General features: G+C 37.1%; 1 protein-coding gene and 1 long non-coding RNA gene across 3 annotated transcripts in view; one reads left to right on the top strand and one right to left on the bottom strand.

Moving 5' to 3' along the window:
• Positions 1 to 15,073, top strand: part of gabra3 (gamma-aminobutyric acid type A receptor subunit alpha3) — a 92,071-nt gene that overhangs the window by 25,619 nt on the left and 51,379 nt on the right. For both annotated transcript variants that reach the window (XM_077545705.1, XM_077545704.1), the window contains exon 2: positions 7,047 to 7,153. In XM_077545705.1, the coding sequence (XP_077401831.1) occupies positions 7,068 to 7,153 (86 nt within the window). In that variant the 5' untranslated portion in view covers positions 7,047 to 7,067. The remainder of the gene's footprint in view (positions 1 to 7,046; positions 7,154 to 15,073) is intronic.
• The window catches only part of LOC144035776 (uncharacterized), a 67,467-nt gene continuing 57,764 nt past the window's right edge, over positions 5,371 to 15,073 (bottom strand). The window contains exon 3 of the long non-coding RNA XR_013288504.1: positions 5,371 to 5,433. This is a non-coding gene — a long non-coding RNA (uncharacterized LOC144035776). The remainder of the gene's footprint in view (positions 5,434 to 15,073) is intronic.

Raw genomic sequence — 15,073 nt, 5'->3', positions numbered from 1 at the left:
ACATTTATGTTTACAAAACTAACTAAAAATAACTATAATTATAGCAAAAATTTCTTATTTATTAATTCAATGCATGAGCCTTTGGGGATGATTTTAAATGTGATTTTAAGTAGATTTATTTCGATATTAACCGGAATAAGGACGTTTGAAAGTGTGTCACACAAAAGTGACGTCATCTCGCGGCAGCCCGCTAGGTATGAAATGTGTGACTTTTTTCATTTTATCATGGTGTTTATTAATAAATATTGCGCAGAATTAATGCACAATAAAAAATAATAATATTAATAATAATACTGAAACTAACTCAAACTAAGCATTTTTTTACATAACCACCCTAAAAACTAATTAAACCTAATTCAATTAAAAATTAAAAAAAAACTCACTAAATTAACTAAAATGAAAATTCCAAAACTATAATAACCCTGGTGGCCGTCAATGACTGTAGGTGCGCTTTTTGGCCTGTCGGTGCTTCAGAGAAGTTGCTCGTTGATGACTTTCCTTTCTTGGAATTCTTTCAGCAAGTTCTTGGGAGAGCATTTAGGCTAAGTAGGCTTTTAAAAACTCGAGGTCGTAACCCTTTACCCAGACCTGAAAGGAGGAAATGGGATTGTGCTGCTGCCTCTTTCCCTCAGGAACAAAACTCACAAACATTTCTTATCGCTTATCTTTAATGCAGAGATCTCTTTGCAAACACATCCAGTCACAAAAAGCAGAAAATGAAATCAAAATCGCTTTTCCGGCCTTTTGATTCTGTCAAATAAGATTACATTACTCATTGGATTGACGCCTTTTTAGCCTGTGTGAAGAAATGACGGTAGAAAAGAATGCAATTGTTACGAGTGTGAAATGTTGAGTGCTTTAGGTTTACTGTCACCTGAGGCGAGCTATTTTTAATTTGCCAACAAAAGCGCTGTTTCTTTTCTCTTTTTTTTTTCATCTTCCTTTCTTCCTCTGTCGCCAGAACAGTCTGAGCCCCAGGAACTGAGCCCTTCATTTGCATGACAGGTATTGGTAGATCAGGTGCGCAATTGTAGACGGCAGGCCGGCAGCCCTTTTTTTTTCTCTCTTTGTTATTGTCGTGTCGAAAGGATTTGCAAGACTTTGCAATGTTGCTGTCGAGCAAATTTTTTTTCCCGATTTCTGTAATTGGTGTTTGTGTTGGAAAATAAAAACAGAATCTGTGTAATGTGCAGATAAAATTATTATCTCCTTTTACGTCCACTTTGTTTTCCCACTGTGTCATGTTTGTTTATTGAGTGCATCATTAGTGCATCTTATTAACTCATTCACTGCCATTGACGGCTATAAACGTCAAAAAACTATTTCTATCCGTTTAACATTTTTTTCCCCCACTTTTGTTAACAAGAGTATGAAAACCGAGAGTAAAAAAAACATATTGTACATTTAGAACAGATGTAAAATTTGTGATTAATCGTGAGTTAACTAGTGAAGTCATGCGATTAATTACAATTAAAAATTTTAATCGCCTGACGAGAAGATTATTAAAAATTAGGGGCGTGAGGCGATAAAATTTTTTTTTTGCGTAATTAATCGCATGACTTCAATAATTAACTCACGATTAATCACAAATTTTATATCTGTTCTAAATGTACAATAAAAAAAATTCTAGGTTTTTATACTCTTGTTAACAAAAGTAGAAAAAAATGTTAAACTAATATTTTTTGACGTTTATAACCGTCATTGGCAAGTATATTTTAAATATTTATGTATCCCGGACATTAAGAGTGCCAAGGATGTCGCGTGTAATGAGAATGGTCATGTGTGTGCATGAGAAGAAATGAAATGTGGCCTTTTCTGTCAGACATTACAAAACAGGGAAATGACATCCATGAGTCCAGGAGGCATCATTTGGTTTTATTACGCAACATAAAACCTTTAATGGTTAATGAAGCGGTATTAGCTTGAAAAAAAAAAAAAAAAAGCATAAAGGAAAGAATAGAAATAATGTTTTTATTTAGACACATTGCAATTCGTCTGGTTTAATTGGCTCCATGTACTGTATGTCGTTGTTGCACTAAAGGTTTTCAACATTGTTCTCAGTGAATAATTAGAAGTTGCAAATGAGAATTTAATTCTCATTTGCATATCCACTGGAGATAGACTGATGTTTTTTTTTTGTTTTTTTTTTCAGGGTCGATCCCGATTAATATTGTTTGAGGAGGAATAGCTAATATTTGGAGCCGATGGTCACTTTCGCTAAAAGGAATAATATTGGCGTCATAATAAAAAAATTATATAAAATTGACAATTATTATTGTTTAATATTCCCAGGGTGAACAGCATCTCTTATAAATAACTTTTTAAAAAAATTATCTATTATCGTCCGTCAGATTTTTTTTTTTTACCGATATTTGTCAAAATGCTGAATATCGACCCTGATCGTCCCAGTCGATAATCAGTCTCTTTGTTATATTCACTCAAATGTCAGTTATCCTTAAAGTTAACACAGGCTAATAATACTTTTTTCATTTTGCTTAAAAGTTGAATTTGTTACATGACCAAGCTTGTAACTCCATTTATTTATATATTAAATATATTTTCCCCATTCAAATCAAGTAAAATGTCTCACCCCACTTTCTGGTAGCTGTTTTTTTTTTTTTATATAAAGAAAAGTAGTACTGTGATGCAAAATAATAACCTGGTTTAACTGTGTGTACTGTAGTATTTGTGAGTTGGATGCGTGCCTTTTAGGGGCACGGCCTATTGATTGGCGGGAGTATCTGGAGTCATTTTCACCACTTACCCAAGTGAGGATAAGCACTTCGGATAATGGATGAAAGGATAGTTCACAGTGAGCGTCTGGGTGTGAACGTGCAGCAGCTCCTTGAGAGTGTTTTCATTTTCGTTTTATTTGACTGTTTGTCCTGGTCTATAAACAGTGAAGTGCATTGGCAATTTTGTTTCTCCTTGACCACATGCTAGGGCAGAGGTCACCAAGGACCACGAGTAGCACAGTTCATAGCTCACCAGTGAAGGGACATTGTGATTTTCAAGGAATGTTGTAGAAGTGATCATTTGAATATGTATGGAGAATTCACATAAATGAATATAATAGATTATTGGTAATAACAAACAATAGTAACATTATTCAAGTTGAGCAAATTTATTATTTTCACAAGGGCGTATCAAACTGGTAGCCCTTCACATTATTCAGCAGTTAGTCATTCTCCTAATTCGAAAAAACTCATAAATCTCGATCACGCATGAAAGTAACCATCTACCTAAGCCAATAGAGTTTGCTTGAATGAGGGATGCTTTTCGACAACACGGACAGTGATAGATATTGTAACATTTTTAATACTTCATTTCATATATTAACCATTGTTACACATTATTAACATTTTAATTCTTCAGTATTAACCTTGTCGAAATGTTTTGTGTCCTGTGCAGAGCAAGTGGTGTTGATTTCGGTATAATCTGACTTTAAGCTGGGACATACTATTTAGTCTAAAAAAGTTCCTTCTCAGCGTTTTGTGCGAAAACACATTTAGTCCTTGAGAACAGAATCTGTTTTCGAACACGCACTCCTGACTCTGTTTTCGCCATCGCTCATGGAAAAGTACCCAGAGAGTATGTTTTGTCTACAAATGAAAGCGAGGCGGTCTGAATCCCACCTGTTTAAGTGATGAATTAGAGGCTGTTATCTGTCCAGAGATCTCTGACTGATTAAAAATCATTTTTGCAAAGGTGTATTTTTCTTACATTAAATCTATCTTAATTTTTGGAACACGCAAAGAGGACAAAATAATTTTATTCCTCTTTCAACAGTCACTCACAAAATAAAGTGCATTCGTTGAAATTGTCAACACGCATTATATTTCAAAAGCGACGAGAATCAGTGAAGTCAGTGAAGGTCAAGTCAGTCTTTTACCATATGAGGCTTTTTCTGAGCCATCAGTGAATAGTGAATGGCAACTCCATTAAGTGGCTTTATTCAAATCCGCCCCCCCCCTTCCCTAACCTTTGAGAAAAGTAATCACATATTGACCTGAAGTATGCTGACTCGTGAAATTCTCTTTTCAAATGCATTGTGAACCTACCGTATGTAAGCTTCAATAAGACATCTCCCTCATAAGTCCTAAACGTCTTCTTCTAACGGCGCACGCAAATGAAGAGTAGAAAACCTTTGACAAAGCAGTAAAGCCTTTCTATCTATATATCCAATCATTTTGTTTGCACTTCACGCAATGAGAAGCGCTCTCAGTAAAACAGAGAGAACGTTGATTCCCCCGAGGGGACTGTTTGATCCTGCTGGCCGTAAAGGGGGACACAATCTCGCAAAAGCACAATAAAAGCCTTTAAAAGTACAAAACAGCTGCCACACGTGCGCCCCAGCGACTGCGCATCTGCTCTGCCGAGGTAGTTTTGGCTTCTCCCCCTCCCCCCTCCCCGTATTAATGGAGTTTTTAAGTTGCCTTCGATGGCAAATCTGCCAATTTCGGAGTGCAGTCGTGAGAAGAGGCGATTTCATCAGGCTGTAAAGCGGAACTTGACTGCTGTAATACGGGGCTCGGAATTCGGTAATGATGCTGCGTCTGCAGCTGTGGGTGACACAACATACGCTCTATACAATTCAATACAAAAAAAAAAAGTGTAATTACGTTTATTTTTTTATCATACCCTGTTTGTTATGTATTTGTAGATGGTGGTATGATCATGTGATCTCTGATAGTGTCATTCTAGAGGGACAAAATAATAAGAATAATATTAATATTGAAATCACATTCAACATTTTTTTTTACATTTTCCAAATTGACTTCAAATTCTCATGGGAAAAAAATTGAGTTTATGTATGGTGAAATCAATCATTAAACATCATGGACTGAATGTGTGAAATGTATTGCTTAGTTTTCTTGTGAAATGTATGATTCTGCAGAGCAGAGATAGATTTTCATCCACAAAAGTACATTTTAGTTGTTAATTGGTTGTTTTTTTAAGCTAACTAAATATTTTTAACAACGCTGCTCAACATTCAGTATATTTTCCATGCAAAACGGGGGAAAAGGGGGATAAAAATCCTGGAGACAAACTAGATACATTCAAAATGTGGAAAAAATAATAATAATAAACAAAACAAAAATCCACAAATATGCAGAACTGAAAATATGCCGGGGTTAATTGGCCCAAGGGGATAAATAGTTTTAAGTTGTAATATCACCATTCACCAATAGATGGCAGGCATGTTTTAGTTGCATTTAGAGTTGCTCTTATTATTTTTTTATTTTTTTATTTTTTTAAGCTTAGGAATGATGTGCAGGACAAACATAGTACCACAATAATATTAAAATCTTGAGTGACTTCATTTTTGTAGATTTTTTTTTTTACAAAATGAGTTATTTTACCTGATGTGGGTTTTTCTTGCTCAGCAGTTTTGTGCCGTCCTTGAATGGTAGATTTTGAGAGTCCTTTGCACTGTGGAAAAAAATATACAGTATGATGTTATTTTGTTGTTCACTTCAAACCCTTTGTTTTTAGGAAAATGTATCTTATATACATGCAATGAAAAATCTATCTTAAAAAACTAAATATATTAAGAGCACACTTTTTTTTTTTTGCACGTATACACATATTTTGTCTATTTAAAATTTGTCATCATCTAGTTCGGAAGTGTGTGGCTCATTGTGTCTCCCAGTAGTACCACTGAAAAATAGTGGCCCCTATTATAAAAAAAAATAAAAATAAAATAAAAAGAGAGAGCAATGATGATGACATGTCCAAAAAAAAAAAGAAAAAATATATATATATTAGCCCCTCCCAGCATATAAACTGCCCGCCCTATATTAAATAATAATTTAAATCTACCCTCTTGACTGGTGATTACGATTAACCCTGGAGAACCCACGGGGTCGAATTTGGCCTCTATAAATTCTGCTACTCAAACAACAAAGACCTTTTCTTCTTTTTTTTTTTTTTTTTTTACAAATTTAACTTCAAAAGTCCAGAGTGCCACTTCTGACCCCTGCATGGGGCCATCTAGTGGATGAATATTGCACTTACATGAGCCAGAGTGGTGGTGACAAGATGGCTAAAATGCAACAAATAAAACAAAAAAAAATATTGTGTTCAATGTAGCTGTGTATTTGATTGATTATTTTCTTAAATTCTAAATAGTTTACTGACAGTTTTTGTTATTCTGATTTGTCGAAATGATACCCCTAAATCCCAAAGGGTCAAATTTCGCCCTTATCCTAAATTAGGGAATAAAGGGTTAAAATTGAAAAAACATATATTTTGGTGTCCAGTGAACTTATAGCAGTCATTTAATGCAGAGGTCCCCAACCCTGGTCCTCACTGACCGGTATCCAGCCCATTTTCCATGCCTCCCACAGCCAACACAGGTGGAGATCGTTATCAGCCTTCTCCAGAGATTGCTGATTAGCTGATGCTAATGCTGATGCTAATGCTCTGATTTAATGTAAAATTCATAATTTTCCAAAGAAGAAAAGGGTTCTTGGGTTCTCCAGGGTTAAGGTTTTTTTTTTTTTTTTTAAATCACCTTAATTTAACAGTTTATGCACCGAGAGAATATCTTATTAAAACATGTGCCACAGACCGGACAATTTACACGGAGAGGACTCGTCCAGCACACATTATTTATAGTGCAAACTAATTATCTCATGACAATGAGCGTCCACTGCCACATACAGCAGAGGCAGATTCACCCTTGGAGTGATCTCACAAGCAGTCACAAGGTGATTTACCTTCCGATATTCATTGGCACATACAAAAGATGTTTTATGTGTCTTGGTTATGTTTTAATTAACGGGGGGGGGGGGAAGTATGCCGCGGCGCCGTGTGTGTGCGCGTTGCCCCGGAGTAAAGAAAATGTGAGCGGTGAGGCGTATATTCATAAAAACGGCAGCAGATAACAATTGCGCATTTATTCCTCTGAGTCATTTGTTGTGTTTCGCCCAAAAATATGAAAACTACAATGTCGTTATTCGTCACACACCTGAATCACGGATTTTGCAAAACAACACATTAATATTCAAAGTCAGCATAACGTCATGTGTCGTTTCCTTTAGGAGCCCACTGTTTAAATTGCTATGGCTGCTGCATTTGGGAAACCCGAACCTCCGCACTTGGCCTTGTGGATCTCCCTTCTATGCTTCAGCATCATTCCTCAAGCCAGGTAGGACAAAAATGATCTCCTCTCAGACCACCGCCATATGTGATTTACCGTCTTCCATTTTCTCTGCCAGCTATCGTTTACGTGAGGTGTTTTGCATCACGCCTCATTAATCAAGCTGACTGCTAACCTTGTAATCGAGCCAATATCTTCAGAAGCAAATATAAACTCACCCTACACTTCATTAGGTTCACCTGCGCAATCGAATCAGATATACCAAAAGAAATGGATTTCACTTTCCTTTCTTTTCTTTGATCCTTCCTCGGGTCTCCCGACGGCCTCGCGACTCTGGCTGGAAGTGTTCGGTTTAGGTGAACGGTATGGGATTTTTTTTTAATAGGTTTTAGGTGAACTAATGAATACACACACTCGCACGCACATACAAAAAAAAAAAAAAAAGGAGAGAAATGATGATGACATGTCAAATCGGTAAAATTACCGAATGAACAATACTGAGCTCTCCAGAAATTATTATAAAATAAAATTATTAGCATCATTTTCTAATATTTTGCCCATCACAAGTAGCACTAGTAGGCCTTTATGATACACAACACTGCATATTGTTTTTTGTTTTCTTTTAAAGAGAGGACACCACCCCCATTTTCACCCTTCTGCCCTCTGCGAGGTGCTGTCTCAAACAACTAATGAAAAAACACTTTCTTTCTTTTTAAATCGTACTCAAGTGTAAGCATTCTTACTTTAGAATAATAGTATATTAATTTAGCTTATCACTATAGAACTCCACACGGAACACTATTTTATTATTTTTTTTTTTTAATCTATTAGGCCACTTATTTTTTGGCATCCACAATGAGCGAACAATTATACGTTTACCATATATGATGAAAATGGTATGATTGATTGAGTAGAACATCTCATTATAAATATAGTAAAACGGGATTTTTTTTAATAGGTTTTAGGTGAACAAAAAAAGAAAGAAAAAAAATTAATAAATATAGTCAAATTGTTTATTTGTTATAAGTAGCTGGGATTGTGGCGGTCATTTTGTCAAATAAAGTAAATGAATCTACATTTCTCGATATCGCTCTAATACGCTTTGCCCATCTTATGGCAAACTAAAAAGATTTCAGAATTTCGATGCAGGTTAAAACAGAACTTGTGCCACCTCATGCCGAAGCAAGGTGAGCCCGCCCTCTCATTCTCAATTGACGTACAGTACAGTTTACTGAGCGGTGAATTAATTTGCATTGTGCAGCACACCACGAACCGCGATTGTCCATTCACAGCATTTTCTCTCCTGCTTCTTGTGCACATTTTTGAACGTGTGCGTTAAGAGTCAGCTAAAAAGACCACCTAGAGCTTTGTGACTAGGTGTCATTCTAATTATCGCCCTTGTAATTTCAAGTCGAGAGAATGTGCGCTGGTTGCCATTTTAGCATTGTTGGTAAGGCATGATATTATAGTAAGGGGGGGAAATTGCAAAGTCTAAATAGCTTTTAAGAGAGAAGGAGAAGAAGAGACATTAGCCTAGTTTGCTTTGTCTTTGTGCCGCATGGTTATTCGTATAATATATATATATATATATATATATATATATATATATATATATATATATATATGTGTGCCCTGGATTGGCTGGCAACCAGTTCAGGATGTACCCCGCCTACTGCCCAAAGCCAGCTGGGATAGGCTCCTGCGCCCCCGCGAACCTTGTGAGAACTAAGCAGGTTAAATTCTATTCCGATTTTTGGGGGTCTGCGATTCGATTCGGAATCGATTTTCGATTAGGAACGCTTTTTGATTCAGAAGGATTTGGCTGACAATGATTTTTGCTTCGATCTATAGATGTGCAAGAAATTGTAATGGTCTACTCCAGTCTGACTCGCTAATGCTAATTAGCGCGCTACTCGCGGCACTTTTATCGCTCGAAATAACGACCCCCACACTGCAAAAAAAAACAACTTTTATTGGAATAACTCGATCGTGACGTTTACCTTCTACTCTCTAATATGGCTACAACTTAACCGTGTATTTGACTGCTTGGAGCCACACTGCCCCTAAGTGGGCAATTTGGGTACAACATGAACAGCGCTCCCAATAAAGGCACACACAGACAAAGGCAAGACAGTATAAAATAATTTAAATAAAATCGATTTTGGGACATTTAAAATCGATTCTGAATCGTACTAAATGAGAATTGTGATTCTTATGAGAATCGATTTTTTGGCACACCCCTTATATATATATATATATATATATATATACCTTTTTTCTTCTTTTGCAGAACCTAAGGTTGCCCATTTTCAGCTTTTCTTGGTTCAAAGACTTTATGTGAGGCTTTAGCAAACGATTGGCAGTATCCATAACGTAAATTATGGATAAGCATTTCAATTTTCATGAGAGCGGTATATTAATAATAACATACTGTATATGAAATGTTGACGTCCTCGGGGGGGGCAGAAAAATGTCACACTCTTTCCAGTGGGATCCAAGCAGGGAATGGAATTTATTATTCATGGCCAGAGCACAGCACTTGACAAAGACTTTCACAAATGTTAATTTTCCAATAATTACCTAAACCATAATCGAGTCCACGTGTTCTATGTCCTTTCCAAGAAATGTCAACTTAAAAAAAAAAAAAAAAAAAAAAAGGTAATTAACTGGCTCCTCAAGAAATAATGAATTGCACTACTTGGCTGCAACCAGCCGGGGTGCTACTGATTCAGTCTTAACTACTTTGCAGTCTAAAAATGGAAACGATAAGACATCCAGCATCTCACTGGTAACTTCGTCAGACAGATTTATTTTCCTCGATGTAATAATGTGTCAAAAGGGAGGCCAAACCATTGAAAAAGACATTCCCAGCTAATTAAAAATATTTAGTGGTAAACAATTAAGTTGTTGATTATTAAAGTTTCCCAATGTGTCATCAAGAAAATGTCAAATTTCCATCCCTAGTAATGCTGAATGTAAATCATAAGAATCGTTTATATTCACATTGTTATCCTTTTGTAACTTTAAAATGTCAGCACTTCAGCATACAAAATGTCTCTGCATCAGCAGAGATTTCCTCTGTCAGAGAGCTGCCACCTCCCCGGTTGCCTTCTGATTCTATCATCAGAATCCAAATCGGCTTTAGTACAGTCGAGGAAGAAGACATTCCTGATGAATTACCATGTAACTGACAAAACCCCTTTGGGGAACTGACGTTCTGCAACTCGGCACGTTTCTTGCACATTCAAAAAGGAACCTGACATGCCAGATGTTTTTTTTCCACACATCCACCTGGGACAGAATAGATATTAAAAAAAAAGAATAAATAAATAAATAAAACAAAATTTGAAGGTAATTGGACAAATGCTCCAACTGTCAAATGGGTCAATCAGATCGGCATGAGGAAAAAATTAGGTACTTGGACTTATGGCTCAGGCCTTTGTTTGTGGTTTAACAATCAAACTGTTGTTGATATCAGAGCCTATCTGTTTGTTTACTACCACATCAAAAGCAAATTTAAACCCATAGCAGCTGCCTTGAGCACCCGATGGGCCCGTCTTGGCTGCAATCACATCTGTTCTAAGCTCGGAAAGATGCATTTGCAAGATTACATCTGCGTTATCCATCTGCCTTGCAAAGTTCCATTCGACTTAGCACAATAATATTCTTCTTCTCAACAAGTTATTCATGAACTCTTTGACTGCCATGGACGTTAAAAGACGTCAAGTAAAAACCTACGGAGGGCCGCCAATTACGTTAAAAGACGTCATCCAATTTTTTATTTATTTTTTTGGGAAACGGGTGGAGGAAAGCCTTGGCCAGCTGTGGTGAAAGTTTCAAGCAGATCTAGTTAGCCTAATGACTATTTTTGGCCCCTAGATGGCAGCAATGACTCTCTTTTGACAAGATTGGGTAGGCGTCAGTAGAAGACGTGAGGCGGAGCTAGAGGGGACAATGGCTGGGGAAGGGAAGAGAACATGGCGACCGGTTGCAAGCAGCTCACGCTCGAGCAGTCCTTTTCAAAGACGAAAAGCATCGACCAACGCTATAAAGAGCACATTGATGACGACGATGATCATCATCGATGATGATGATGGTGACTCCGAAGTTGGAAGCGTTGACGCGGCGGCTATGACGACGTCATAAAGGTTCACCGGCTAGCGATGCTAACACCGTAAAACGCGGAGCACAACCGAGCACGCTCAGGCGGACGTTCAATCGGACGACGAAGAGTGCCCCGAGTCCAATGCATATTCATCGGAGGAGTGGGTACAGTCTGCTACTTGCTATTTCCCGGAAAAAAAGCCCGTCAAGAAAGTGTAACGTCTGCACGCGAAAGGGACAATCGCAGTGAAACTAATCTGTTGTGCAAATCCTGCTCCCTCTCCTTGCACGCAGGGGAGTGTTACAAAAAGAAAAACTGTATTTGAAACATCCACATAATTGTAAATAGTACCACAGTTGCACACATTTGTAAATAGTTTGCGAAATTGTTTTGTCAAATTGTTACACTGTTGAATGGAAATAAACGTATTTTGCAATCAAAAAACACTTTTTCATTGTTGGTGGTGGTGTATTACAGAAGTAAAGCACTATTTAGGTGTTTGTGGCATCATTCATGGACAAAAAGAAGTGTAGAATTCACTAGAGTGCATGAAATAACATCGTTTCACAAAAAGCTCTTTTTCTCCGCTTTTTGTTTCAAAACAGAGCATTTCGGTGAAAGTAACCATTTTCTATTGTTGATTACTGAAGAACGGAATAAAGTAGAAACAAACTTTTTTTTTCTGATGAAAGATGAGAGTTCAATCTTTCATTTGGTAGTATGTGTGTTTCCATAGTCCAAACACAACATTTTCTGTGGACCTTGAAAGATCAGTCAAAATGCTTAAATCGGCTGGCACTGGCGACATCCCGTTTCTGAAAACGTCTGGCAGTCAGAGTTAAAAAAATAATAATAATAAAATAATAATAATTATTATAATTTTTTTTTTCTGGAAAAATAATTTTTGGGTTTGTTTTTGTTTTTCTTATCGAATCGTCTGTAAATCCTTCAGTTTTCGCATTTCCACCCCGATTCCCCCTCGACAGTCGACTCTTTTAGTTCGACTATCTCGCTTTGTGTTTTGTTTGTAATGCGTAGCTACGTGGCCAGCTAATGTGGCGTTTAATCAATAGCTAGAAGGAGAGTGCAATGTGTACACTTTCCCCATGGATTGGTCGTAACATTGGCTAGACTTCTCACATCGTCTCCCATGAATTATTCAGCGGGCGGCAGCGAGGGGCGTCACTTTGAGAGGTGACCTGGTCAACAGATAACATTCTGTTTCGGCAGCGCTGTCAAGGTTAATGTGTCACGGGTCTTGAGAAGGGTAATGTATTCTCGTGGCCGAGCCCACTTTGCTGATTGAATTATCAGGGAAACGGGGGGCTACTTTGAAGGATGGGTTGGGGGCGATGAGGAAACTAATGGCATTCATAGATAATCAGCGAATATTTACGTTCTGATGTAACCGAAGATGTGTCACAATGTGATGTGTAACATGAAATTTGGTGCTTAAACCTGGCAGCGCAACTTTAAAATGTTTGGGGAATAAAAGATCACAATCCGGTGATCGGAACGAAATGACCTTACAAACAAAATTGGTATTTATTTGAATATTTTTATTCTCGATGAAATAAAATTTGATAAATTACTAGCTATAAAGAAGATCATATTATGAGCAAATTGAATTGCAAAATGAATTTTAATTTTTGTAGTGATTGTTTGGAGCCATTTTTTAATTGGTCCAAATCCTCTCATTTCAGCATATCAAAAATAATTTTTCGCTGATTTTTGTATTCGTTCATGAAAGAAGACTGATTATCTTCTGTGGTTAATCCAAAAAAGACATTTGCAAACATGTTTTACTTTGTAAAACAATGACCGAACCGGTAATATAGTACAACATCACCACCACCCCCCCCCCACACTTTATTTTTTTTATTTATTTTTTTTTTTAAATCGCTATACAAATGCAAAGTACGAAATAAACACAGATCACTGGTTAATAAATAGTAATCAGGGGGGGAAATGCTTTTATAATGCACTTTAATGCAAAATTAAGATGAATCTGATTAGTCGATTAATCGATTGAATAATCGATCGATTAATCGATTCAAAAAATATAGTTTAGTTGCATGGAAGAAATGGAAAAAGAGAGAGGAAGAGTAAAAAAGACAAAGGCTGTGTCCGAATGGATGGACGAACGGACGAACATCAGTCAGCGGTTGTACGTGTCAGATTTCGAAGACACTTTTTGTTTTCACTTTACGTGGGACTTTAATCTTGATCTGGTGCGACACAATCCCATCAGCCCTAAAATTGCCATTCTTGCTGCCTTGTGGGCTCAGCTGGCATGTGACATTTTTGCCCCTTTTCGCACTACGGGACACTTCCAGTCTGCTCGAGCACTGTCATTTCTGCCGAAAAACAAGCAGCTGGAAAATCTGTTGATCTAATTAACATCATCTGTGTTATGTAGTAAAATTGTCTCAGTCTGCCATTTGGTGGCAACTCGTCAGCTAGCTCCAAGATCAGGATCCAACTAGCTAGTGGGATAGAAAATCGATTTTATTTTATAACCACTAGTGGTTCATAGCGGACTTTCACAAAGTTTTTGTTGTCTATATAATTTATAGCAATGATGTTGAAAGAAAAAAATAGAATGGGGGAAAAAACACTTAAGATGGATGAGTACTCCCTGGCAAGTGGTTTGTGCAGCACCATGTTTTTTTTTTCCTCATAAAAAGCACCATTTGTTCTCAGTGTAGTAACACTGGAGGAATTCAGTCCTGTCGGAGGAAACAAAAAGGTTCTGTGATTCCAAACTTTTCTCATTCAAATGAGCTCTGTCCCAAAGACATTTGATTTTCTGTCAAATTTCTATTGATATAGTGAGGGTGCATTTAAAGTAACCTTTGAGAACACTAGGGGTGTGCAAAAAACGATTCTCATTTAGTACGATTCAGAATCGATTTTAAATGTCCCAAAATCGATTTTATTTTTTTAAATAATTCTTTTATACTGTCTTGCCTTTGTCTGTGTGTGCCTTTATTTGGAGCGCTGTTCATGTTGTACCCGATTTGGCCACTTAGGGGCAGTGTGGTTCCACGCAGTCTAATACACTGTTAAGTTGTAGCCACATTAGAGAGTAGAAGGAAAAAGTCACGCTCAAGTTGTTCCAATGAAAGTAGGTTTTTTTTTGCAGCGTGGAGCCGTTCTTTTTGAGTGATAAAAGTGCCGCGAGTAGCGCGCTAATTAGCATTAGCAAGTCAGACTGGAGTAGATCATTACAATTCCTTGCACATCTACAGATTGAAGCAAAAATCATTGTCGGTCAAATCATTTCGAATCAAAAATCGTTCTTAATCAAAAATCGATTCTGAATCGAATCGCAGACCCAAAAATTGGAAAAAAACAGGTTTTCCGAAACATTGACATATATGTGTCAAACTGGACCCCAGAGAGTCTGTGAAAGAAAACACACTTTATATAACGCACACACTGCGTCCTTCGTTTACTTTGAACAAGATTTTATAGTCTCTTCTTCACACAGCCCTCCTTATAATGCAGTTATTTGGTTCAGTCTTAAAACCTTGGCAAAAGTACAATGTTTCAAGGCTACCGCATTAGTGCCAACGTTTCAAATGACATTACACTCAGGCGGATAGATAGCTCTGTTGTTGTAGTCAGATCAATTGAAATCTTCCTTCTCCAAAGAAATTGGCTAAGACGGGAGAGGCAAGAGGAAACCGTAATGAATCAACAATTCTGCCAGCATCCAGTCACAAACTCACACAAACACACTCCATTGGAATTGTTATTTAATGAGATTGCTTCAACACTGAAGAAGCCATTCTTCTACATCAGGAGACATCTCATTGAATTTAATTGCAATCAACTTTTAGGAACAGCTTCTCCATCCT

Source organism: Vanacampus margaritifer, chromosome 16, assembly GCF_051991255.1.
Source record: "Vanacampus margaritifer isolate UIUO_Vmar chromosome 16, RoL_Vmar_1.0, whole genome shotgun sequence".
Classification (NCBI taxonomy): Eukaryota; Metazoa; Chordata; class Actinopteri; order Syngnathiformes; family Syngnathidae; genus Vanacampus; species Vanacampus margaritifer.
Note: the sequence above shows the minus strand (reverse complement) of the source record. Positions and strands in the feature narration are given on the sequence as shown.